Below are 15,251 nucleotides of genomic sequence, written 5' to 3'. Positions count from 1 at the left end.
CCTTTTCAGCTTTGTCTTTATTTTGTGTGAAGAAGCACTGCTTTGCATTTGTATATGTTACATACTAGCAGAAAAAGCCCTTTCCAGCTTTGTCTTTATTTTCGTTTGTTTTCTGAGAACACTCAATAATATTATACTAACGAAAATTCAAAAAAAACTTAAAAATGTCGGAACTGTACGCTCAAAAATACTCTTGAATGGTCAAGCATCCTCTTAAGTACTATTAAATCCACCTAAGTATTCAACAAGATCCTAATTTGATATTAACTACTCTGAGACTCAGTTTTTCGTTTCTTTGCAGAACACTGAGAACATTTCAAAACATTCTAATGGGAACGTTAAAGGAAACTCTGCAACTTTCTTGTGTGTTCTAAAACATTCAGGAACTATCAAAAATGTTAAAGAAAACTCTGTGATATTCTAGAAGATTCTAGAGCGTTCTAAAACTTTCGAGAATATTTTAGAATATTCGGAAACAATCAAGAATTAAAGCTCATTGAGCCTCTTATTTTTTTCCTTCGAAATATACATTAATGCAAAACAGAGGGAAGATGTCTGATGACCAGCCCAATGTGACAGCAACAACTTCAAACACTCATATTTGCACAACAATTACAGCTACCAACGCAAGTACAGTTGTGCGCAACACTCACCTGACACAAAAACCAGTGATTGGTGGTAGACGGGCTCCCACCTCCAACAAAGCCAGCCATCTCGTATCCAATGCGGATTTTAAAAAATGAACCTTTAAATACCGAAATAATAAAACTAAAGTAAATCATTATATTCTCCTTACTGTGTAATTTAGTGGCAGAAAACTTTGCTTTGTTTTCACTTTATTTCATTCGCAAGTAACAATACAAATTAACCACATTTGTCATTTCATTATTTGGTGAGAAAAAATGTAACTTCCTTGGGTTTTCCGCTCCAGAGCTAGCTATATATAACTGACTGTGGGAAAAACATTATTCTCTTAAATTAATTCCACTATACCTTAACTTCTGCCGTTGTGCCTTATTTATGGTGATACCCTTCTAGGAGATTCTGGAACATTTTACAACAGCCTCACTAATTCTAGAACGTACTTTCTAGAGAGCCTCGGTCACTTCGGCAGTCGTTTCCTAGCTGAATCAGCGATTTCCTATTAGAAGCCCACTAGTGCGATGGCCTCTTTTGCTTTCTAACCCAACACGCGGTTCCAAACAGAAACCTTCTTCTCGGACATTCTTTCCGAGTAACTGTTGCGGTCATTTGCCGTTGTGTAGTCAATGCAGTAATAAAATTTACTTAGATCTGATCGACTTTATATTGGCAGCATAACTTAAACGCAGCCAAGGTATATTACCAAAAATAGTGAACTTAACTATTTGCGATAATTGTGTTTCATGGATTGAAAAGTAACTTCAGTTGGAGGTCAGATACAGTTTTGAGTACTGAAATTCGCAACAGATATTTAGCTATGAAGATCTCATATATTCTTCGGAAACGACATTCTTATCTCTACGCAAAACGAAAGGACTCAATCTAGGAAATCAAGAAAAAGATTTCATAGTATCGAAGATACAGACTGTTATCGACTTCACATAAGTGAATGTGTGATGAAAACGCAAATGAAAGAAGCCTCGTGAAATTAAGTATCATTAAGTTCTGTGTTTATTTTCGCACGTTCTAAAATTCAAAAGTAGACAGAAATAGACATGTCACACTATCGATCAAGCACTTTTGCAAACTTTCAAGGCTCAAAGTAGTCGTTTACACACGATAGAAGGGCCTTGTTTTTCTGCCTTTATACATTTGAAACATTAATATCTCGTTTCACCAAAGGTACTGTTATGTGATTTAGTGAAATTAGGAATTTTTTACGAAAGTAAAGAAAAAAGACGAGGATCAAAGGTTGAGGTATTGTAAAACCTGGACGGAAAGCTAAAGACGCCATAATGGAATCGTTAGCTGGTTACGGTAGCGATGATGAAAGCAACGAAATGTTGCAAGATAACAAGGTAAATTTTAATTAAACTTTGCCGAATGTGATAATAGTTTCTATAGTGTCTCATGACATATTAGTAGTCTTTTATTTTGATGTGTCTCTCTCTCTCTCTCTCAAAGTTCTTCACAATAGGGCTCTCAATTTTTCTTTATTTTTCTGAAGCATTTTTTATTATTTTAAAGGAACCTATTGGAGGAGGCTCCGACAGAGAAAACAAGCAAGAAGACGACGTCAATTACGATAACGTACAAATGGATATGAGTGAGGTAGGAATATTTTACATTTGTTAAGTTTCAGGCTTATCAAGTCTTTGTTGTGCTTTATATGATGTAAGCCTAGATAAATATTTAGGGTACCACAGATTGCGCCAGTAATTGGAATGCCATCCTTTCTTCTATGGCCACTTGTTTTTCTGTGCCTCTATTATAGTAAGAAAGGAAGAGCCAAAAATGTCAAAGTTGTGTCAATAAGTGGTGGTTTTCCTGGTGCCCTAAATTTACGTTGTCATAACTTTTTTTCATGTTGCAATACCTGTAGGCCTGTGCATTTTAGTTCTGAACTTATCCTTTTAAATGCTGTGAAAAGCCTTGGTGTTTCTTGCATCTGGCCTAGTTTAATGTTTATTTATTCATTTAACAAGGGAATGCATAACATATTTGTCTTTTTTCAAAATGTGCGAGCGTTTGACATGCTATTTGGAAATCACTTAATTTTTCAACTCATGTGCCGAAAATGCGGCAATTTCTTCGGAAATGTTTGTAAAAGATCAAAAAATATTAACACATTCTTAAATATACTACCATGTGCATGGACAGTGGCGCCAAAGCCATCGCAAGGCGAGATGTGTAAAGTTCCCAACGGTCTGATCTTCAAAGCAACCATCAACAATGTCACAAGATCAATTTGGGTGAGTACTGTCAGGACAGGTAACGAATATTTACAAAGAGTAAACAGAGAAACTGAATTCAAGTAAGGTCTTTCTTAATTTGTGTAGGTATAATTTTGTCTGTAAGAGTTTAGGCTTATTTCACCATCTGATTCTATGTCAGGTGTGAGTTTACCCACTTACTGGTTTGTGAAACATTTTGGGCATTACAATTTGTATGTATTCCCAAAAGGTTTTCCCAAATCAAATGTGCAGAATTACCAAACGCATTTTCAAATTGATTTGTGGCTCATTAATGCCCACCTAATCAATTTGGAGATGAGGGTATATTGGTGCAGGTCATCCTACTATCTGTGAAAAAAGACTAACCCTGCTGATTAATTTCTCTGTCTTACACTATTATTGAATATATTATTGTAACCATAGACTGTGAGCAAAGGCATAATGTTTATTTTTCAGCATAATGGCTCAGTAACAACCAGTAAGGTTTTAACACATTTTTGTCTCCCAGGAAACTTTTGCTCCTTTAAAAGCCCTTGATTTTTCTGCTCTAACCTGTCCTTATCTAGTATCAGTAAGTTATGTTTGATTTGTTTACTCAAAAATATGTGTTACTGGGGAACTATAATTTGGCGTCTGCTGAGTAGGGGTTGCAGGTAGAGCCTATAGGGTATGGTGCGGTTGGGATGTGGGGGAGGGGGGGCGGGGAGCAAACTCTGCATCAGTGTACTGTAAGTATGCTGTGCAGACAACAGTAACCTGTGTTGTGAGCTCCCACAAACTCTTGCTATCTGGCTTCTTTTTCCGAACTGGAGTAGAAGGTAATCCCATGATGGGCCAGCAACCACGACATCGCCCATTTTCAAAACAATCACAATGAAAATAGCACATCAAAACAGTGACCACACAGCTCAGCAGCAAAGCAGACAACATTGCAGTCAACATTGACTAGTGGTATGGTGCACAGTTTGCAATGACCATCTGCAAATCACTAAGACTGATCGGAAACAGGGAGCGCTTGAGACAAGTTACAGTTCCCACACAGTAATTTGAAAGACATTGTCACTTAACATGTCTTCTGAGCAGCAACAATAAGATATCTACATTGACAGTGGTGAGTGAGGGGTTCAGTTACATTCTAAGATATAAAATTAGAGATGAGAAAGGCCTGGGCATGTTTCCATGTCCCAAAAAATAAGTTCGAAGTTATCATAGTAAGCAGTAACAACCAATAGTTTACTGTCTTTTGTATATTGACAATGTTGTGTACTGTCAACAATATTCTGCTTAATGTTCTGTGAATTTTGGATAGGGGGGAGTGGATGTGCATATTTGGTGTGGTAAGATGTAGAATTTCTTTGAATTGTGTGACAGCTTGAATTTGACCACCTAGTATAGGTGAAGTGAACTTTTTTTTTTTTTTTTTTTTTTTTTTTTTGTACTTTTTGTTTTTTCTGTGTATCTTATTGTTTTGATTTCATGATTGTGTCCCTCATTGACTGACGTGTTCCAGCACTACAATCTTCCCTTTTTGTCAATGCTCTTTCAGTGTGTAGTTATTTTCATAATGTGTTTCCTTGAAGTTAAGTTCTGTAGATGTTATTGTAAAATTTCAAAACAAGCTTGTGGACAGTTGCATTTTTTATTTATTTTTAAAGTCTGTTGAGCTGATAGTTTCCTAATTTTTTTACATTAGGATACTGTGTGGTTATGCTTCCATTGTAGAATATGTAGAACATACCAAATATTGTGATGCATACTAGTTATAATTAGAATTAACTTAGAATGGGGTTTCATACTTTGATGTTATTACGTGTGCTAGAATATTTGAGTAAGTTTATGTGAATCTGTTAATTTGCTTGCTTTCTAGTTTATCTGTACCAAGGATATCCTGCCAAGATTCAGTCTGCACCCATTCCCTTTTACGTCAAGTACAGAATTCATTAGTAACTTTGAAGTAGGGTTGATGCGACATCAGTCTGTGGAATTACCTTGAATAATGTTCTGTGCTTGTGGGTAGACTGTGAGTAAAGATACATACAAAGCTTCCATCAAATGCTAGTATTTGTACAAGTCCTGCTGACAAATGCAAGGAGGTTGTTAGGAGAGTTGTGAAGACTTTTGGCTATGCTGGTAGCCTCTATGATTGGTTTGTATTAAATTTGGTAACCGAGATATCTAACCTATAGACAGTAGTTGGTTTTTTTTTAAGGTGCTAGTGAAAAATTTGTATTTATTTCAGAAAGGATTCTTGTAAACAGCATGAGTGCAGTTTGTCAGACGTTGAGAATTTCTGTTGCTGTGAAATAATTGGATCAAAGTTTATGATTAGCAGTGACACTCTCAAATTGTTGAATCACAATCCAAGCAGTATAGTTGTATTATAATGCATCCTTGTTTTGTGTCCTCCTGTAAGACAGGTTAGACTTCTCTGAAACTTAATTTAGTAGACTTACAGACTCTGTGATTCAGAAGACTGAAGGCATGCTTGATATCAGTCTTAAAAATAATCTCTCTTATGGATAATACCATGTTGTCTGCGTTCATGTATCACTGTTGTTGTGCTATGGTCTGTGCAAATTACTTTTACTTTTCGTGGTATTTGGTATCTTTAATAATTTAACATGATTTTTATTTACCATTCATTCTGTCAGGCTGGTTCATGTGGTTGGATGCATTTAACAAATGGATAAATAAAGCTGCAATCACCCAAGAGGTTGATTATGAACAACAGAGTGCTTCACTGTGTGTCGTCATGTAGCATTTTGTTTGCCCATACTTTGCTGAATGACATGAAGCAGATAACCTGTCGCAAGACGAATTGTAACGTTAAACATGATGTAAAGTTTTCAGAAATTTGAAGCATGCAGAATGTAAGTCACATAAAGTTCTGCAGACCAGGTGACTATAGGGCAGATTATAAATTTTTGAATATGATTTGTAACAGAACAATGAGCCCTAAAGTCAATCTTAGGTGTCACAAACAACCAAAAAAATGTGGGGAAATAACACTCAGTTTCTGTTCCAGTTAGTAATAGACTTAATATAAGGTTGTTTAACCCAGTCAACTAAGACCAAAACAGTTCAAATAAGGAAAAAATTGTTTAGTCATAAATTTTTGTACAATGATAGAAGCAAGTTCCTTGAGCAACACACTGCAAAACCTGACTGGTGGAGTATGACTGCAGGTGTGGGGGTGTTGAATAACTCAAAAATCTCTAGGCCTAGGACTAATAGTTTCCATTTTGTAGGGGTGGGTAAAACTCCTTGTTAAATTGAGTAAGTTTGGAACAAACGTTAAACGTGTGTACCACATCTAAGTGTGGTAGTCTTATTAATGGTAAAACTATTCTGGGGAGGTAACAGGTTGGAAAGGGGAGGGGGGGGGGGGGGAAGAAGATTTGGGAAGGAAGGTAGGTTGCCGTATTATGGTCATGTATTTTCCGTTCTTCGCAGGTCTGCAAACTACAGTTTGCCCAATGACTGGCTGCTGGTTATGGCATTGCATGCACACACCTGGGGGGAGGGCGGGGGGGGGGCTGTTTATTTTCCACAAAGTGCATTAACACTGCATAGAATACATGAGAGTTTCTGACAATCTTCATTCAGGAAATGCATGTGGACAGATTCTACGTAAATCTGTACATTGTTTTACATTCATAGAGGGAAAATTGATTCATCATCTTCCTGTATAGCAGTTGTAGTGTTCTTCCAGGAAATCAAACTTCCCTGCACTGTAAACAGTTTGTTCAGTCTACAGGCAGGCTATAGCTTCCACCATTTCCTATCCAGTTCTCGTATGTGCATAGACAAAATTACTTCACTGCACTCATGTTTATATAGTGCAATTATTTTCAGTTTGAATGGCTACTTGTTTGCAGTTATGTGAGATTTTAGGAAAATACATTCCTGTACACAGTGGCTGAGAAGTGTGTTTACTGTGAATGTGATGTCAGTTGCCTACTTAATGTTCGTGAGAAAGGGTTTGGATAGAAAAGTGTGGCACTTTCCTGCTGTCTGTTGTTGGACAGTATATTGTAAAGCCAAGGAACCATGATTTAGTCACTTGGTGGGGAATTAATGAATGACCAGAATGTTAGTGCACTTCTCTTGCTGTTAATAGTGTTGTGGTCCCTGCATAAATCTCTTCCATTCAGGAACTTCTGGCACTTGAAGAATGGGCTGCACCGATTGGAGCCACTTACTGTACATCCAAAGTATGTCTTGCAAGGTGGGTATGAATATGTTGAATGAATGAATTCTAGTGTGCAATTCCATATGTCAGCCTTGACCAGTGACATAGCTGACCCAAAGGTGCTAGAGAGAGGAAATACTTGAAAATGACAATGCTTATTCCTAAACAAATGAATGTCGCACAGAAAAAAGTAATATGCATACATAAGTTACAATTGTAGGTCACATGATTAACTACTTAGCCATGAATTTATCACAAATAAATTACGATAAGAAAACGAAATGACAGAAAAATGGATATATACATACATGAAATAAATTATTGTAGTTTATACAATTAAGTAAAAGAATTACAGACAACCTTTAATATCCACTCTAATACACTGCATAATAAATTCATAACATTATACAATCATGGTAATAATCAATAATAAATATTGACTCTCCTGTGACTAGCAGGGGAAAGCAGAGGTTTTTGGGCGGGACAAACTATAAAATCTTAACAAAACCACAAAAACAAACACACAGAAACATATGCAAAACATGTAACTCAAATCCATGAAAAATGACGTGGTTCGACAGCTAGAATTCATTTATATAGGTCAATTCTAGTTGTCGAATCCAAGATTTGTTATTTTTTGCATTTTTGCAGAAATTGTGTAGTGTGCATTCCTTTAGGATTTTCATTATTGATATTGCTCTATCTTCATTGGATCCTGCCCAAGCTCACGCTCGGAAATTTTTCCACATTCCGGAAAAAAAACAGCCTGATATTTGTGAGGCCGAAGATTATGACGTGATCGTTACCATTTTCACTCGTAGCAGTTTAAGCTGTTCTCGTAGGTTCCTGCCTAACCACACTTCGGAAATCACGATGTGTTTCCAATAAACGGCATAGCTTACACCAGGTACTAAGACAACCACAGATAACGTTTAATAACAGGCTACTTACATCCTTCGCATGGTAAACTAAAGACTTTAGACAGGACATCACTGATCAAAGCTGGTGGGTGTAATGGGACTGATCATGTTAAAGCCTAGAAAAGTAGTCTGCTGTAACACACAGCTTGACTTGTGTTCAAATTTCAGAAGTTCCATAACACCTGGCTGACCTACTTCTGTTGCAGAGGGATCCTCTGGGGCTCTACAGATGTTTGGAGAGCCGAGGCTGGGGTGATGCATCTGATACCCCTATTCTGTGATAAGTATTCCAGACATTTGATAGTGGAGTCAATTAAATCAATATTGCTGAATATGTATTGACTCCATGTTACACTTGGGGTAGGATCTTCAGAGGGTAGACAATTTCAGCTCCTGTGGTTGAGATTTTTTTATATACATAATAGCTTACTTAACAACTGCAAATAAATATTCGTTTAATAAACTGAAAATAATTCCACTACATGAATAGCTCAGTGAAGTTATTTTGTCTACTCGCATAAAAGAGCTGAACAGGTACAATCGGTAAACTGAAGAGCGAGCAGTGCTTGTGAAGTAGCCTTTCCCTGAAGAAAGCAACAAGAGCCCTTATCTATCTAAAGGTACGACTGCATTGCTATAATGGCAAAGTTTTGAACACATCACAATCTTGTATAAAGGCTGAAGCAACTTACAGAAAATGTGGCTCAGCTACAAGAGTGCATAATGCTAATGCTAATGCTTCTCACCAGTAGTTTGTGGAAATTGTTGTGCCAACTACTTGGTATGGTGACAACTGTTTTGTGTCTGCTGAGAACAATGAATACAGAAATTTTTCACCAAACAGATACCTTAATGGTAAAACAGCAGAGACATTTGAAGCATTACAGCCACCAGTGTTTGCTTTGTCATTGATCTGTATCCTGAAGAAAACAATTACTAAGACACGTAATCCAATAATAAGTGATACTGCCACACACACCAGCTGCATAATTGGAATGTATTGAATTGGCCAAAAGACATAAAGCTGCAGCTAGTGTTAAGTGGATGTGCAGACAATGATAAATTTTTATCTATGAACAAAAAATGGAAAGACAGTTTTTAATGTTTTAATTCATATATAATTCTCTCTCTCTCTCTCTCTCTCTCTCTCTCTCTCTCTCTCTCTCTCTCTCTGTGTGTGTGTGTGTGTGTGTGTGTGTGTGTGTGTGTGTGTGTGTAGAGAAGGATGATTCATTTAGTGTACAGATTCTTCAGAAGTTTGCCATTTTGCATCTTCATATTACTTCTAGAGTTTTCTTGATATTTCATTTAGAGTTACAGAACTTGGGTATGGTTATGCTGGGTCTGCATTTGAGTTACCCCCAAGATGACAAATTGGCAGTACAAGTACTGGAGTTTTGCCACATGTAGAGAACACTCTGTGTGTCTTTGAATAGTTTCCAAGAGATACATAGACATCTAGATGTGTGGGACATCTTCCAATCTAATTAAAAACTATCATATTTCAGACAGCAAATGTCCAGTTTGTAAGGATTGTTCGTACACAGCAATGATTTTGATAATGTAACTATCCTCACCCCTTTACACACTGGACTCGCATTCAGGACGACGATGGTTCAAACCTGTGTCTGGCTGTCCTGATTTAGGTTTTCTGCGATTTTCCTAAGTCGGTTAAGGCAAATGGTTCCTTCGAAAGAGCATAACTGATTTCCTTCTCCATCTTTCCCTAATCTGAGCTCCATCTCTAATAACCTCCCCACCCCCAACCCTTTACCCCCTGGATCCATACTCGTCACCTCCCTATACACCAACATCCATATTGCCCATGGCCTTGCCATTATCAAACACTATCTCTGCCAGTGTTATTCAGACTCTACCTCATTCCTCATATGCCTTACCAACTATATACTGATATGCAACTAATTTTCAGAGGAAGATGTATAAACAAATCTGTGGCACTGCTGAGGGCACAATCTGTTGCTGGGCCATCCACAGGAAACCTTCGTAGCTTCCCAGAGCCCTTGGGTAGTTCAGGTTCATTGATGATATCTCTGATCTGGACTCAGGGCCAAGATGCTCAATCCTCATACCTCCACAATCTCATCAGCGTCTCTCCCATCCACTTCACCTGGTACTTCTCCTCCTCCCAGAATGCCACCTTCTTGGACATTGACCTCCATGTCTTGGACAACTCCAACCACACATCTGCCCTTATTAAATCCCCTAATGACAGTACCTACATTTAGATGGCTGTCATCTCTTCCATAACAAACAAATTGCTCCCATACAGCCTGACCACCCAGTGGATGACATATCTGCAGTGATGAGAATTCCCTGGCCAGTATGCTTGAAGGTCACAAGAGGATCTTCACAGGCAGACAGTAACCCCCAAACCTAGTCTGCAAACAGATTTCTCGTGCAACATCCTCACACATCCCTAATCCTACCACCACCCTCAAGAATCAGTTACAGAGAAGCACCTCGCTCGCCGCTTGTCTTCCAGAATCACCCTGGACTGGAACAGCTGAACCATATCCTTTGCCAGGGCTTTGTCATCATGTATAGAAATGAGGGACATCCTATCCCAGATCATTCCCACCCCTTGCTAAAGTGGTAATCCATTGCCCACTCAACCTACACTACATCCTGATACACCCATATGTCACTCCCATTCCCAGCCTCTTGCCACAGGTGTCATATCTGAAAGCTGCCTTGTCATATATCAACTGTTCTGCAATCACTGGAGAGCATTTTATGTCTGTAAGACAGCCAAGCAGCTGTTCCTCAGAATGAATGGCTACTACCAAACTGTGGCCACCCAGTGGCACAGCACGTTGCTGAGCACAACATTCTTGATTTCGGTGGCTTCTTCACAACCCAAACCATGTGGGTCCTTCTCCTCACCACCAGTTTAAACGCTCAAGTAACCCTCCTGGCAACAATTTCTGTTAATCCACTGGCCCCACACCCTCCACCCAAAAGTTTCCACTTCTTTCTGTCTGCCACATCTCTCTCCCGCATTCCTATCTTAACAAAGGATTATTCTGAAAACGAGCAAGTTATCTTTGTCTTTTGCGTGTGACTTTTGACAACTTAATGCTTCTGTTATTCGGTGAGTGGTGGCCTCTTTTACTCCTAAATCATTTACATTCCATCAGAACTTTCCTACTATATTTTTGTTGTATTAGGTGATTCTTCTCGGTTCATGTATCAAGTCAGTGTGTTAGTTGTAGAATGAAACTGCTGCTGTGGTTTGCATCATCTGAGGGGTCAGAGGTGAGGGAGCTGTCAAAAACTACTTTCTCTCTCTCTCTCTCTCTCTCTCTCTCTCTCTCTCTCTCTCGTCTCTCTCATCTCTCTCTCTCTCTCTCTCATATAAAGATATTTTTCCCCAATGGAGATTGACATTTTAGTCTAGTTTTCACGTAATAATTGTCAAAGGATGTAGAAGTGCCAAATATTAAATGCTGCGTCATTTTAGAAATATTTAGTATGTAAAGAGGGGAATCATCACTTGTATACCAAACTGGACAGAATGGCTGATTAGAGGAATTACTGTAACAACAAAAAATCCTAAGTTCCCATATTTTTCGTGATCAATACCTCCATGGGATGTATTAAATGTAAACATGCAAAGGTTTTTCAGAAATTCCTATTTTGTTAGCCCTAAATCACACCCATTTGCTTATTGATGTGGAAGACAATAAATCTTAAACAGCCATCTTGCTTTAAGTACAGCACAACTAGGTTCATTTACTTAGGATCATATTATCAAGGCAATAAAAGACAAATGGTAAGGTTGTAAATGTAGTAAACAGTAAATCATTGTCAGTCACTTTCTCTTCAGTTGACAAACTTTTTTTTTCCCCCATGAAGCTAAAGTTTTGTTTTGTTGTACCAGATTTTACGATCTTGATACTGGATGTGCATTAAATAAAAGTTTAAAACAAGATGGCTGCTGAAAAGATGTGTCATATTCCATTACTATTCGACTGTGGACCTAAACTTACTTCTTTATGATGCAGAAAATATTAGACTTAATGGTACACTGAAATTGAAGAGAAGAGGTTTGAAATTTCGATAATTTCTTTAGTGCATTGTACCATTGTCTAGTGTATGGAGATGATGATGTGTATCTGTTGAAAGTTTGAAACAGGGCTCAAATAATTTAAATATTTGCTGACAGGGCTGCGAAATGTTTGAAAATATTATTTTAAATATAGCCCTACTTATAAAATTCTGTTATAATAATAATTGTTTCTAGTAGTGGTCTTTGGAACAGAAATATTTCAAATCTATATAATTGATCTCCAGTTACATTGTATTAACGTAATCTTGACAATTATTTTGCCAAAGTGTAATAAACCTTGTGTTGGAATTGTTTGTTATATTGTAAAAGTTTTTTCTCCTATTCATGTTTCGTAAAAAGTCTGGAATAATGGCAATTCTCCCAACTCCAAATATACAGTTGTAAATCAGTGTTTAATACAAGTTAATTCTCAAGCAATTTATGTACAAATTGCTTGAATTTAAGTTTTGCACCACCTGCATGTCTGACAGAGTGTATGACCAAGGTCCAGTGGAAGCAGCGAGTGCAAGGAGAATCCTTATGAAACTGTGATCACCCAACAGCAAAATAAAAACATAAGTCAGAATAAAAGCAGCCTGTTCAAAAGTACACATCTATGATATCAAAAATCTCATACTGGGTAATATTCAATGCCCCATGCTCTGTAATGAGCTTGGATCCTCCTCAGCATATTGTCCGCAAGCTGGTAGTGGTTTTTGCTCAGGCCTGTTCCACACCTAGATGGCCTGCCTGAGGTCAGGAGGTTAGCCATTGCGTGAGGAAGATTCCTGCAATGAAGCACTAAAAGGTTCATCTGGTCTTGTGCATGCTCTGTTAGTCTCATGTCAGCAGATACTGCAGACCATCATTTGATTAGAGTGGTGAAAGATGAATAAATTGCTGAAATTTTTACTTTAGAACAGGATAAGATATTCGAAGATGTCATTCAAAAAATGCACTCAGACATTGTACATATTGGCTCAATACATGATTGATTACCTCCCTGCTGAACTCTTGGGACTGCAGGCCGGAGATGTGCGTTGGTACCTAGCCACCTGCTCACTCTTAGGTATCTGGTATCAGACAAATCCTGCACGCACAGGTGAAGAGAAACCCAGTGCCATTGATAATAAGCTCCATTCCATTTGTTTCCTTGCCTGTCTTCTTCACACACTGTTGTGCTTGGGTAATTGTCCTGTTATTTGTAATGAATGCCCATTTGGATTGCATGGAAACTGTTACATGCTAAGTTGAAGCATTGTTGCCTTCGTGTGTGGAGATGCAGTAAGATATGCTGAACTGCCCAGAGAATGCAGGTTTATTCTTAATTGTTACACAGATTTCCGCCTGCGTAGCTGGATAGTAATGTGCTTGCCTCTCGTGCAGTGGGCCCAGGTTCGATTCCTGGCCGGGTTGGAGATTTTCTCCGCTCGTGGACTGGGTCTTGCTTTGACCTTATCATCATTCATCCTCATTGACAACACGTGAGCCGCCCAGTGCGGTGTCGACTGAAATAAGACTCGCACTTGGCGACCGAACTTCCCCGGATGGGGCCTCCTGGCCAGCAACGCCATACAATCATTTCATTTTTTTGTTACACAGATTCCTATACATTGTGATTTCCTGTAGTTAGGAGTTTTGGAACATGAGATTTCCCATCAAAGTACACAAACTAGATGAAACATGGATGATACAAAACTTTTTTTGTACAGTTCACTGAAGTTAGTTTGTTGTTATTTTTTATTAATACAGTGGTAATTTTTAAAGTTATCTGTAATGAATCAGAGTTTGTCTATTTATAAGACAGAATTCTGTACAATGTCAGAGGTTGTGGACGTGGAAGTAGAGTCTTTTGTACAAGCAATAAGTCATTAAAACCTAGCAGTCCAGTAAGAAGGGGAAGGTTAAAATTTAAAAGGGTAGCTGGGTGCAGCAACAATTATATTCTCAGAATTTTACTTGAATGAAATTTAACATCTGCCGTTTCACACAGTTTTAGGCACTCTTGAAATAAGTCTGGTGTTATTTATGCTGTGGTGTCAGAAAGATAATTCAGTAAAGATTTAGGTGGAAAAATATTATGTTAAGCCCTTCTGTATTTAAAAAAGCTACAGTATTGCAAGGGCTCCCTCTTTACCCCGTTAGTTTGGCTGACATGTAATACACAAGGTCTCCATCTAAATCCAAGTTATCAAACATTTAACTGGTTAACTCATAATCCTATCCTAATCTCCACAAAGTCGAGGGTCTTTGCTTGTATTTATATACTGGCAGCTCAGAACAAAGTTGAAGGCCTTCTGTTAATTGTTTACAAAACCACAATAGTTATAGGTAGTTGTTTCACTGTGTGTGCAACAAAACAACAATGGCTTCAAAAGTTGATGATCTTGCAAATTGTGTAACATTTGCTGTAATTAGATGCATCAGAGTCTTGTAGTTTGTGACCTGCAGTATCGAATCCAGGAAAGGTTTGACAATGGTGTTAAGACTTTCAAGCTCATGAAACAAGAGAGGTGTATCTAGGCTTGCGAAATCATGCAGTAAGTGAATCAAAACTGTGGTTTGATTGACAATTGGTGCTGTGGCTGTTGAATTTATTTGTGTTGGGCACAGTACTATCCACATTATTGTCAAAAAACAGCTCAGATAACCAGCACAAGAAAAGATAAATTCCAACAGACAATTGTTTTTAGAGTGCTATGACAAAACAAGGTGGTTTGTCTTATTGCTTGGTGGGGGGGGGGGGGGGGAGTGGATGATCTACAACCAAAATGAAATAACTGCTTATGCTGGGATGCCACTGAACTTCACTAAAACAAAAACTATTTTTCTCCCTGTTCCAATTGGAACACATTAGCCACTATTTCCCTGATGGGAGGGGCATTTTTCTTTTTGATTCAGTGGAACATGATTAAACAATTACAGTTGATGCATACTGCGAAACACTCACTAAATACCGAGGCATCATCTTAAAGGAACTTTCAGATCAGACAGCTTGCATTCTCTAATGGCCCCCAAAACGATCAAACGTGTTTGACAAAATTGCTCGTATCTAACCATGGATTTACCAAGCAAGCCCGTACATGTTCAAACAATTTTTGTCAGTTTAATCTCACTTTGAAGCCGACATTGTTCATGTTAATGTGTATTTTGACAGCAAGAACAGCCACAATTGCAGACAAAGCTGTCCTGGC

At 38.1% G+C, this 15,251-nt stretch overlaps 1 protein-coding gene across 3 annotated transcripts in view; it reads left to right on the top strand.

Moving 5' to 3' along the window:
- The first annotated feature begins 1,560 nt into the window (after window positions 1–1,560).
- Window positions 1,561–15,251, top strand: part of LOC126100112 (arginine/serine-rich coiled-coil protein 2-like) — a 73,765-nt gene continuing 60,074 nt past the window's right edge. Inside the window, exons 1-3 of one of the 3 annotated variants that reach the window (XM_049910642.1) lie at window positions 1,946–2,000; window positions 2,170–2,253; window positions 2,803–2,894. In XM_049910642.1, coding sequence (XP_049766599.1) covers window positions 2,829–2,894 — 66 coding nt within the window. In that variant the 5' untranslated portion in view covers window positions 1,946–2,000; window positions 2,170–2,253; window positions 2,803–2,828. Of the gene's footprint in view, window positions 2,001–2,169; window positions 2,254–2,802; window positions 2,895–7,077; window positions 7,105–15,251 lie in introns of those variants that run through there. The other 2 variants (XM_049910641.1, XM_049910643.1) reach the window with 2 other exon arrangements.

This window comes from Schistocerca cancellata, chromosome 9 (genome assembly GCF_023864275.1).
Source record: "Schistocerca cancellata isolate TAMUIC-IGC-003103 chromosome 9, iqSchCanc2.1, whole genome shotgun sequence".
In the NCBI taxonomy this organism is placed as follows: domain Eukaryota; kingdom Metazoa; phylum Arthropoda; class Insecta; order Orthoptera; family Acrididae; genus Schistocerca; species Schistocerca cancellata.
This window is presented reverse-complemented; position numbering and strand designations above follow the sequence as displayed.